Raw genomic sequence first — 12530 nt, forward strand, 5'->3', positions numbered from 1 at the left:
TTCTGTCAAAAATGACACATTGGACCTTTAATGTACTTTCAAGTGTCCACTTTTTTTCTTTTAGATGTTTGTTTTTGTTTAAAAAGTATATAATGCAAAAGTAGTGTGCTCCATGTCAAATGCTCACACTGTTGTTTAGTTGAGAAAAACCTAAGACCCAGCAGGAGCCGCCAAATTGGATTTTCATTCTCCAATAAAGAGTTCAGGCCACTATTGTGCAAGAGGATTGGAACTTATGCGGGTTGTACCAAAACATGAAATTCTGCATTGTTTATTTTCCAAATACTTACTTAGGGTCCATTAAAGTAAAGGACACACTCTATTCATACACTAGATTAAAACATGTTTATTTCCCGACTGTTTTATTCTATGACAACAAATTTGGTTTCTTGGGAAAATGATTTCCTTCATTTGTTATCAATCATATCAGCCTGACTGATGAATATTAATTAGGTGAAGTAATCTTTACTTCACTAAAACTAAGGTTGAAAAACAAAAAGTGACAGGTGTAATAGATTACAGTAGCTGCCTTCTTAAGGTATTAAACAATTATAGTACAAGGTGACAAAAAGGAATCTTGTCTTTTTATATCAGTAAGTAGTAAGAGCCACAGCGTAATTCACTTTCATCAATGAATTTTTATGAAAACAACACGCACTTAAACAGAAAAAGTTCTAAAAAATCAGAACCAAAAGATGACTGCCAAAACAACAATATAGGACTGTTGAGATAAAGTATATGTATGAATCCTTCTCCATCAGGACCGACAACTCGTCACATTGTTGAAGTCATATTACACTTTATGTATCACATATGCAACTGTATAAGTTATGTAGATCAAATGTACACTGTTGTTTTAAAAAAGAAAATTAAGTTAACATGTCATTTTTTAACAGACTACTTTAATCTATAGTTGATTACTGTTTCTTTTTGACTACATGTGCACAATCATATTTCCCTCTGACTACAGTAAGTTTGACCCCCGGTAAGTCCTGTGTCCGTCCTCCTTGCACCAACACCACATTATGCTCCTGGAGGTTGTGACCTTCTCCTGGTATGAACACGACAGCTTCTTTACCATTGGAGAGACGTACTCTCGCACACTTGCGGTTTGCAGAGTTCGGCTTCTTTGGCTTCCTGATCATAGTCTTCAGGACTACAGCTTTCATCTGTGGCCGTCCAAAGGTGGCACTGATCTTTTTAGGAGGTGGGGAAGGTTTTCCCTTACGATGCATCTGGTTAAGTGTGGCCATTGTCCTGGTGAACACAGGTCCAGGCCACGAGTATACAGAACGGGATGCTGCCAAGCAAATAATCAGAATTAACATTATTTATTCATTATTTTTTAGTCAACGACAGAGATGTTTGTAAGACTCACCCTGCAGAACAGAGGACAGCATAGGTCTTATGGTCCCTAAAAACGCCATCCTGTTTATTCTGCAAGTAAAACATTTGCAAAGTTAAATCACTTCGCAGTTCATAACATGTGTTTCATGTCAATATCACAGTGATAGGCAAATAAGTAAACTGTGAGAACGCAAAATTATATGACTCGTATTTACAGTACCTGCACAGACGTTCCCGAAATTGTAATATTTAAAAATTCTAAGACAGAAAAAAAAATGTGAACGAAATGTTCAACCTTTATAGTTTAAAACGACAATGCTCGCCACCATTTTGAATACACATCGACCCGGAAGAATCTTCCTCTGTTTCCAAGACCGATGTCGCGCTCAAGTCTGCATTTGCTCTTACCGCCCCCTAGCGGATGAGTTTGCACTGTCTATCAATTGAATACATTTATATCAAATTACACAACATCTACAATTCCTCTATCACTGCAATCAAAACCACAGTATATAACACAAATAAAAGAGCCTCTGATTTTGGTTCATATACAGTATACGGTGCCATTCAAAGCAGGAACATTTCAAGCAGTCTACATTTTTTCGCCCACCATTGTGTTCACTGCATGCCTCGGTTTTGGAGGACTGTATAATTTGCAGTATGGGTCTAATTGTTGTAATTATTGTGCTATTGTATTGTTTCTATGCCATAGTATGGGGTCAGGGCCTGTGGTGGGTGTCAGGCTTAAAGGGACAGTTCACCCAAAAATATTTTTTGTCATCATTTACTCGCCCTCGAGTTGTTCCAAATCTGCATAGATTTCTTGATGAACACAGAGAAAGATATTTGGAAGAGTTCTTGTTGTAACCAAACAGATTGAAGATTTGAAACAACTTGAGGGTGAGTAAAGACAGAAGTTCCTTCAACTGTAGGGTCCTGCAGAGATACTCAGCTGATGCTCACCCAAGCAAAGTGCACCCTGCTGAAAAAATCAGATATATTTTGGTGAAGGGAATTGTATTGCTTTTAATGGACACTGGTTCTCTACTGGTAATCTGTTGGTGGGGTGTTGTTTGGTGGATGAAAATTGCTTTTATTTAAAATGACTTTCAAAGAAGAGAGCATTTAATATTTTGGGTTGTTTGGTGATAAGGATACAAACCTAAGATTTATTATTGATTAAAGCATTTTTAAAAACTCTATAAAATAAAGCAGATGTGCAGAATTTACATTTGCTGAATAAATCAACATCAGTTTCATTGATTCCCACTGAACGTGACTCACTGAGCACTCTCTACAATAAATAATTTCAAAGCAAAAAGTGCACTTTAGCTTGGTACAATTATTTGTCAAGTTAATACTTCTTTAAAGCTTTCATTTCTATCTTTATTTCGGTCAATATTCTGTTATTATGAAGAACGTGATTTATTTGATGTTGTTTCAAACACTGCATCCGTGCTTTAGTATGGAGATATTTAGGTTATCTTAAGTAAGTGGTTGTTTTCATCGTGCATCTCAGAAAACATGAGAAGAGCGCCTTCATTTTTGCATTTTCATGATAATGTAAGTGGCCGAGAGCTATTTGTGTGGACGTATCTGAAGGCCGCTGAAGAGCGAGGCAGCAGTGAAGGAAGAGATGATTTAAAGAGGTACGGTTGAGTCATAAGGAAAGAGAGATGGGGTACTAATGAAGAGGCCGATATGAATGAGAAAGCACAGATGTGTGAAATAGGGTGGATGAAAAGAAATTCAGCTGACTGATTGAGGGAGTGGGAGGAAAGAGGAATGAATAAGCACCTATGTCGCTAGTGCACCTTCTAAGCATTCGCTTTTGAGTTCTGTCTATTTTTATTCCTCTTCACTGCTGAAGGTAGGATACATCATCCTCACAAGGACAGGAAGCAGAGAGTTTCAAAGAGTGTGGTGGGGGGACAGATGTGTGATATTTTTGGACGTTGGGTCCTTGGTTTTGTGTGGGAGGGTCAGTATAGCGCCGGACATTGGACTGAATGAAAAGGTGCATAAATAACAATGGTTTAGGGGCGTTGGAGATTGCCAAAGGAAGATCTCTCATCCACCCGGCAACAAGAGAAAAAATGGAAACAGAGATTGAGAGAGTGTCGGGCAGGCAGGAAAGGCCATATAGGGTATTATCATGCGCCATGAGCTTCGAGGTATAATGGGAAAGTGTGGGCTGGCTATTCGATGTACTGTATTCAGCGGACTTCTATGCGTGTGCATGTTTGAGTAGGAGGTTGATTGTCTCCGACGTGAGTCAAGAGCATAGGCTACGTCAGGAAAAATAGATAGCACCTCATCATCTGCGTCAGTCATTGCTCTCAGTCTCAGGAAACCATGGAGACACAGTAAAAATGCAGTGAATGAGAGAGAGAGTGGAGTACAATAGAGGTGGCAGCAACAATGAACAGACACTGATACACCTCACTTTGATGCATTTAATTGACTCTCATATACATATTTGGATAACAAGAGAGCATCATTCAAGGCTATTCTTTCTGGAAACAAGAAAATATGATACATTAAAATGCTATGTAACATAACTTCTAGATCTCCATACAACTTGTTTTTATGTATAAAGGAGAAAATGTAAATAAATATTTGTATTAGCATTTATTGTAATATACAATTTATAAAACATTCATTATAAATCTATATATATTTATGGACTGCAAGGATGTACTGACACAAACACGTCTTGCAAACAAGCTCAATGAAAAGCAAATAGAAAAGAGAGAAGGATTCAATCCTCTACTTAACCGTAGAACTCTACGATGGCTTCAATACAGTCATTAGTATTCAACATATTTCTTTTGATTTGTAAAGCACAATCTTCACTATAAGTGAATACAAAGCGGCACTTTGCTTAATTGCCTTATCAGGTACATTTTAAGTATTTTGTTCCCCAAAGTGACACTAGTGAATAGATACATGTTCATGTGATTTCATGAATCATAGACATATATATCTGATTGCTTGTCTTTTTACACTTTGATTAAAATGATAAAAAAATCAGAAAAAACTGTTTCGTAAAAGATGACAATATGCCATACTTGAATTAAGTCACAGACTTATGTTAAAACATGTGATCACTTGTTCCATCTGTAGAAAAAAAAGAGAGAAAAGCAAGGTTTAGACATTGTGAAAATGTTTACATTTTTTCATGTTTAGATATTTATGTATATTATTAATATATATTATTTGATTTTTATGTCCCCTTAAAATATTATCTCAACTTTAAAATGATTACATTTTGTTTTCTTACCTTGGTAGAAGATCTGTTGACCGCCTTGATAAGGGAGTTGATACAACTCATCTTGTTGCCTCTTGGCAGAAGTCATTGGGGCAGTCGCCCCAAACATAGGTTCCATGCTGACCAGCTCCTCTAGGAGGGACTGGGCACAAGGCAGAGCAGGGGTGGGAGCTCGAAGTGCTTGAGCTGGGATGGACCCCAGGGAGGCTGGAATAGTATTGGACATCATTGGAGGTATCATCTCCACGTCCATCACACTATCTGTGAAAGCTTTTCCCTCAGGACTCTCCGCTTCCCGCACCCCACCCGTGCAATTACACTGCTTCGAATGGACGCTACAGCGGTGGTGTACACCGATCAGAGTGATCTCCTCTTGGGTGTGAACAGGAGAGTAGTGGCTCGTAGGGGTAGGAGTGGAGCGCTGAGCGTAGGTGAGCGTCGATGGAGATGAGTAAGGTGAGAGAGGTATGGGGGAGGTGGATGACAAAGGGATATCATCGACTGCTTTCTCCTCAAACATACTGACATCAATGTGAGCCACGGAGGAGTGCGGCCCCTCAACGGATGGAGCGGGATTGTGGGAAGATGCGTGATGCGGGGGAGCCGATAAAGGGTTACATTTGGCTTGTGGGTGGTTGTGACAGAAACCTTCAGCTACAGTGCTAATATACTGAGCTAGGAGAGAGATCTCCATTCTTTCTATTTCACTCTTCTCCTCTCGAGAGAAGAAACTCAAACAGGGTTTTTTAGTGGGCGAGGTTTCGGGGGTCAAAAGGCCTTCAGGGGGACCATGGAAGGGGAGATGAGGGATGTCTACAAATAAAGGTCCCCTGATTTCTGGCAATGCCATGAGAATGCATTCATCATTCCCTAGGCTGTCCGGAGTTGGTGGCAGTGTCTCGTAAAGACGTTTCCGGCAGTGTTGGGTTGCCGTTGTTTGCCCCAAACCAGCAGATACAGACACTGATGTCATAGACTGTCTTCTATTACCTACAGGACCCAGGTCTGATTGAAATGGCTCATCACCAAATATAAAAGCCCCCCCTCCCACTCTAGGGGTGTAGGGGGGTGTACAAATAAACTCTTCTGAGTTTTGGTGATTAGGAGCTTTGAATGGAGGAAATGATGGGGTGATGGTTTGGGGAACCAAAGAAAGACCTGGGATGCTGTTCGGGTTGGTCAGATGTATAGGGAAGGCTGGTCTAGAAGCCTGTTTTGATGAGTCTGCAAGCCACAGCTGGTGACTGCCATGCTGTTGAGGATTGATTTCTTCATCCTGGGGAAACTCTTGAAGGGGATCAGGGGCAAGTGGCAGGTTGGATGGGGCAGAGGTACCGGGGAACTCCTCAGAGGAGCTACGCCCAGAAGTTGTGAAGCTGAAGTCAAAAGATTGGGATGACAGGCCACTGCTGCTTGGAGTGAAGACTTGGTCTGGGCTGGACAGAGGGTCAGAGCATTGACGTGTCTCCTGGTACAGGAGAGCTAGGTGGTTATGCTCTGAATATAACTGCTGACGCACCGACCAAGCTTCAGACTCACTGAGGGATAGAGGAGAGAAGGCAGACTGTTACCATTTTTCATAATATGACATTATTTTAAAAATGTGTGTTTTTACTGAAAAACTAAAACTGAATGTAAGAAATGATGTACCTTATGACGTAGTTGTGGCTGTTGATGGGAAATTCTCCAGATTCCAGCTGAAGAACTATATATAGCCAGATCCATGAGTGATCAGCTGCCTCTACTTGGACCACCATCTCCACCTGTCTCTCCCCTCCTTCTTGCACTAAAAATGGACACAATGACCAATTAGCACTCAACATAAGCTTTTTGGTGCATGGCATAAACTTCACTCAACAAAAATGTGTCATAGTATATCGATGTACTCACGCAGGGCGCAGTGCTGTGCAGAGGCGTGGGAGAGATCACGAGGATGAATCAAACTGTACCAAGAGCGATGGCGCAAAGTCTCTAGGTCATAGCCGAGGTACATGCTTATACTGCAAGAGAAAGAAAAGAAAAACATGCAAATCATTCAATCACACTCAACAACATCATCATTTGCCACGAGGAAAAATGCACATTCAGAGGACTCACCTGTCTTGTGCCGCAAGGATTCTCATGTCCCGGCTGTGCTGAGACTGGAAACAAGACAGCTGGAAAGACTGCTCAGCCGGTGGGGTGGGGAGCGGATTCCTGGCCAAAGAAACATGTGGGACATGGGACTCCAGCGGGGAGCAAAAACACACCCACACTGGGTTAGAGGTCCAGTATGTGGATGTTTGGTAGGGAGAGGGCACACAGCGTGCTCGGACAAGCGTCTGCTTGTTCCCTGATCCTTGCCTCCTTACAAACTTTGAAGTGTTGAAACGGCAGCGAAAGAGGCGATCTGGAAGGGGAAAGGGGGTTTAAATGTTTTAATATTTTGCTCTTTGATTTTTTCAGCTTTAAAAGAAATAGTAAATAAATAAATGTCACATGTAGAGTAAATTACCAGTGTCAGGTGTAGTGGTTGGCACAAGGTTTCCCCTTACGATAAAGTGGTCGGCAGGGTCTATAATGTCGAACACACTGTCACTCTGAGCGACTAGATCCACCTGAACGAATCACAAATAATTGTTACACAAATTGCGTAACTGGTAACACAAATTAATTAAACGTTTTAAATGATTTTATTTTAAAATATTTGTATTGCTCTCACCATGGAATGGCCGAGGTGCTCCGTGACATTGTCCGACAGATACAATAGTTTTCCTTCACTCGTCAGAACGAGCATGAAGCCGGGTAAAGTGTGCACGAGCTCCGAAAGTTCCGGCAAGGACAGCGCGCCCGCTTCTTGACTCGCCGCTACGGATAACCACAAAAATACTTATAAACTCGAGCTTAAGCCTCAGAATAAATACTTTAATATATACAATGTCAACATTGTCTCAACCTGCAGCTATAAAACAATAATAATAATAATCTAAAGCCAGAGAAATATGAATAGTTCAACATCAGCACCATAGACAGAGACGAGCTACTTTCAGAACTCTGGACAGAGTCAAAGATGCCTCAGATATGACCTGTGTGCATTCTCAACAAGACCAGTCACAATTTATCACTAATGTTCTTTAAAAATGATGTAATCATACCTTGTGAGAAGAAGACGGACTTTCTTGTATAAATGCAGCCGAGGGACATAATGTGAAGATATGAAAGTCGAGCTTTGTCGGCTTCGGAGATAGGGAGCAGGTCCTTTAGATTGCGAATCTCTGCGTTGATTTGATCTCTCCGAGCTTTTGATGCTCCTTTGGTTGACCGGTACATTTTCTCTTGTGTCCACGAAACTTTGAAATGGACAAAAATTGGGTCGAAATTCCGTTTTGCTTGACTGCGTGCAGTGAGAACTATTTAGGCATCATTTGAGCATATGCTACTTCTTGTAACCATTCAGGATACTATCTTTGAAAAAATAAAGCTTTCCCTTGTCCATATATCCTCTAAGTTTTACAATTGGTGATGTTAACTAATTGGCCAACTGTCACTCTCGCTTGGTTTGGTGTAAAGAAGGTCCTGATTGAAACATTGCATCCAGAGCCTTTATATAGAGAGCAAACATGAAAAAATGATGGGAGGGGGCGTGCATAAATAGATTTGAATCTGTTCTCCAAGTATCCCTGCACTGCTTCTATGATGATGACGTATAGGGTAAATATGGGATCCCTTTCAACGCACAGAGCCAGATTTGGACAAATATTAAGAGGCATCAACTCTCATACTGTTGCGTTCACAGAGTTCCTGTATCAAAATGTTTCTGCTTGGCATTCGGAAAATGTGTTGTTTAGGCATGTTATGCAGCGCTTGCTTCAATTGTGAGAAAGTATATTTTTTATAAATTACTTTTTATGATTAAAAAAAACTCAACGTGCATTTCTATAAAGAGGAGGAGGGAGAGAACTCACGACGTTACATTAAACAACGTTGTGTGCCACCCATGCATTAAAAATAGAAAACAAACAATTAAGAAAATAATGGTTTTATCCCACGACTACCCACACACACAATGATTATTAGCAAACTGCAAGATCCCTCCTTTAAAATGTACAGCCAACTAATTAAACTAGTCAGGGGTCATGTTCATATATTCGATATAATTAACATACGAATTTGATTTCATATGAAAGAAAACGGACGAAATTTTAAACATTTAATAGAACTGATCCGAGATCACGATGCTTTTAGCCAGTTTGCCTATGCATTTCACCTGATGTTGATTGATTAAGTCAATTATTATTATTTACAAGTTTTTGGATTTACTGAAAAGCCTATATGAAATAATTGAAAAATAATTGAACTTTTGTCCGGTAAGTGACGTCGGAACCCAAGTGGACAGAACCCAAATTTACGTGACAGTATTTAGACTTTATTTAATTTGATTTATTTAGCTCCTTTTTTCTCTAGAAATCTTAAAAAAACAGAAACTTTCCTATTTATGGGTTTCGTTTAAAGACAGAAAGAGAAAAGGAACAGTTTGAAGGACACATGTCTGGTTCAATAATACCTCATTCTTTATGTTCATGTTTTTTTAAACCAATAAATCAAGGTCTTTAATCTTTTAAAATGAATGACTGTTGCTTGGCAACCCTCCTTATAAAATCCTCAGTTAGGACAGTGCTGAGGATGCTGAAGATTAAAACTGCTGTTCTTTATACATCGAAAAAACTTACAAATGTCCATGTCATGATTAATGTAAAAAAATATAGTATAAAGTATAATATAGTAAATACATACTCTTTTGCAGAACTCTTTTGCACCTCACTGTGATAGCCTATGTTTTCTCTTACATATTTCAAAGAAATGTTTGTTTTAAATGCAACAAGTGCACAAAATCGATGGGGAAAAATGTGTATGCACATTTTTGTGTATAAACAAAAGTTTAAAACATTGTACGTGAGCTGAAAGTTCTCGCCCACGCATCTCTCCCTACTCTCTCCTCCCGTTGATAAAGCTAATTCAAACGACAACCTTGTAACTCTGCTTGCTTTTCTCTTTTCCTTCATTGGACAGGCTATTTTTAACTACCAGCTCAGTGCTCATTTATTTCAAACTGTTTTCAGTTTTCTCATATATTCCAAATTCTGTATATTCTTCAGGACGGATAGATCAATATGTATTCATTGGACTAACATTTATGACATTATATTGTATGTCTTGTTAATAGAAGATAACATGCAGTTTGTATCCTGCTCATCCATCATCTGCAAAGGTGATGTGTCAGGTTTTTCGTCCTGGGGTTAAATAAGACTGAGTCACATTTCCTGTTTGTTATATCTTACATTCTTTGTCAGCCATTAACTGCATCAATACTGTCCTTTCCCCTGTTTTTTTCTATTCAGCCTTTGCAATTATGGCCATTATGGATACCATTTGAACTGTAATGAATGTATAATTTTGAAAATGGGAGGAAGTACAATGACACAAAAGGACTTGCCAGTGCAGACTCTTTGGTGTTTGTTGGACAACCCCAGCATTTGGCATAGTTCAGAACATGTGGTATCAATATTGATGAAAAGTTTTGCTGGATGCTTTGTGGACCTGATCTTTGGGAGAGAGAGCCCCGCAGAGAGGAAGCTGCCACCTTAACCCCCGAGTTCCCATTGGACTTTTTTGTTTATTACGTGGGTGGCACAGCCATCTGGTGAAATCTGAATAATAGTGCCAGTGTATGTCTGTTTTATGTAAAATGACTTCTTTTCCTTGAGAAAAGCTGTTCACCTGATAGTTATCTTATTTTCGAAAATGAGTGTATTCCACAAACGTCACATGGTCGGTCAGCTTAATGTATGTGACACTGGGTAAACTTTCTTATACCTCTAAATATTCCTCCTTAGTGCACACAGTGAACAATTTCCATCTCTGAACCAGAACAAAACAGATCCATAAGTGGTTAATTGCCATCTGGACATAATAGACACAAATGCAAAAGTGCATTTTTCAGACAGATAATTGCATCTCTTTTTGGCGAAAATTCTTGTTTTATTTGGGGTCTATACATGAGCTGATACTTGACCGTCTCTGTATCTCTGCACCCATGGCAACTGAGCTGCTGTAACTTAGTAACAAAAATTGCGCATTGCAAGAGATGCAAAATGATGATTCAAACGCGCCAATTTGAACCCCCCGGGGACAAGTAACATTTAACCTGTCCTAATAAAGTGAAATTGAAATCTTTTTCAAGGAGGTGATCAATATACTGTAGAGTGAAAGTGAATGACTATTGCCATTCCATTTATGCAGGCCTTCCTTACATGTACTTACAAATATTTGGATTGTATCCAGCTTTCTGTTCACTAACATATCAACACATTGTTTGAAAGCTCACCGTGTGATAGCCATCACTTGCGTAGAGCAAATTAAAACATTTGGTGGGTCAAGTTGCCTAATGGTCTTAATGAACCTTTTTCACTTTTGTCGTCTTCATGAAAGTGGTGGAAAATGGAAAGAAAACTGTAAACAGCATTTTAGAAAAGTTTTTCGCAAATAAAGCATATCTCCTAAGAGGTGAATTCGTACATTTTTTCAGTCATTCATGGGTATCAGAGATACATTTTTTCATTTTGTTAATGGCCTGATTGTGACGTGTATTTTGAGGGGGTGGCAGGAAAACGACTCTCCCTTTTACCCAGTGTAACATGACCCCACTAAGCTTTCTAAAATAGAACCAAAACTCCTTTTACCTGCTATTTATGTGAAAATAACAAGCCTTAATATAAAAAAAATCTAAATTTAGCTATTTATGGACATGCATTCAAACATTTGCTTAGTTTAATCACAGGTAATAAGGCGATATAGCTAAAAATAGATCAAAGACCGAAAAATACAGATAGGCTATTATTTATGTTATGTAAGGGCTCACTCACTATTATTGTTGCCAAAATAATATACAGTAGCAATATTATTACAATGTCAGCTGTAATAAATAAATATTACTACTGGTCAAATGTATCTTTAATTTTGATTATCTTGTGTTTTCTCTCTTATGGCCAAAGAATCACACTTAAATTACTAGTGAAGAACTTGTAACCAATGTTACTCTTAAGGCAAATGTATGTTCTTGTGACACTCCTATCAACAATGAAGGCCTTTAGCTAACTTCAGAGGAAACAAAAGACTGGAGTATATAAATATGATAAAGCATTCATTCTTTTATCATGTACACTAATATTTGTCATTGTGCTGTGAACGCTTCAGTCTTAAAGTTACACCATATCACACCTACATCCATCTGCTGTCCAACCCACAAGCCCTCTGTGCCAACACTGACCATCAATGAGCTCATCACTTCCCTGCTGTATCTGAACAGCACTGACTTCACACGTAGCATTTAACAATAAAAAGTACACACAATGATAAACACAAATAATTTCACACACCCATAGCGGCAACAAATCAGACAGTGAGTCAATTTGAACTTCCTACTCAACTGTGAGATGACCAGTCCATTAATGAATTAATGTTAATTAACTGGCCAGCAAACAACACAAACACTTGGTACTTTTAAAGATTTTTGTTAAAGATGCAGTTCATTACTACTTAATTTGTAGTTCTTTTGTAGATTTTATCTGTAAACTATTTCAGTTATTCTGTATTTAGGTTCATCTGTATGAAAAGGATTTTAAAAATATAAAATGATCAATAGGAATGACAGTTGTTCCAAAGTAGCCATACAGTGATTCTAAAAATCACATCTAAACATATTGAATTACTGTTTGTGTAACTTGACTACAGTTATGAAATCTTGTTATTGGCTTTCTTTTAAAATATATACTGTACAGTATATAAAAATACATTTCACAGTGTGTATCAGTGTTACACTGTCACCATGTGGAGACACCTGAGAAATACATTTTATTTACTCACACTCAGGAGG

The 12530-nt window shown here is 38.8% G+C and overlaps 2 protein-coding genes across 2 annotated transcripts; both read right to left on the reverse strand.

Moving 5' to 3' along the window:
• Positions 1-326: 326 nt before the first annotated feature.
• mrps12 (mitochondrial ribosomal protein S12) lies at positions 327-1707 on the reverse strand. Its single transcript, XM_056731498.1, has 3 exons — positions 1568-1707; positions 1379-1437; positions 327-1300 (listed from the first exon to the last, which is right to left on the reverse strand). The coding sequence occupies exons 2-3, from the start codon at positions 1425-1427 to the stop codon at positions 918-920; spliced, it is 432 nt and encodes a 143-aa protein (XP_056587476.1). The 5' UTR covers positions 1428-1437; positions 1568-1707; the 3' UTR covers positions 327-917.
• A 2256-nt stretch (positions 1708-3963) lies between these two features.
• On the reverse strand, positions 3964-8124 carry npas4b (neuronal PAS domain protein 4b). The gene is made up of 8 exons (XM_056731636.1): positions 7753-8124; positions 7320-7453; positions 7113-7215; positions 6716-7007; positions 6509-6618; positions 6269-6404; positions 4631-6156; positions 3964-4467 (listed from the first exon to the last, which is right to left on the reverse strand). Exons 1-8 carry the CDS (start codon positions 7925-7927, stop codon positions 4442-4444), a joined length of 2502 nt encoding a protein of 833 aa, XP_056587614.1. The 5' UTR covers positions 7928-8124; the 3' UTR covers positions 3964-4441.
• Positions 8125-12530: the final 4406 nt, after the last annotated feature.

Source organism: Triplophysa dalaica, chromosome 19 (assembly GCF_015846415.1).
Source record: "Triplophysa dalaica isolate WHDGS20190420 chromosome 19, ASM1584641v1, whole genome shotgun sequence".
Classification (NCBI taxonomy): Eukaryota; Metazoa; Chordata; class Actinopteri; order Cypriniformes; family Nemacheilidae; genus Triplophysa; species Triplophysa dalaica.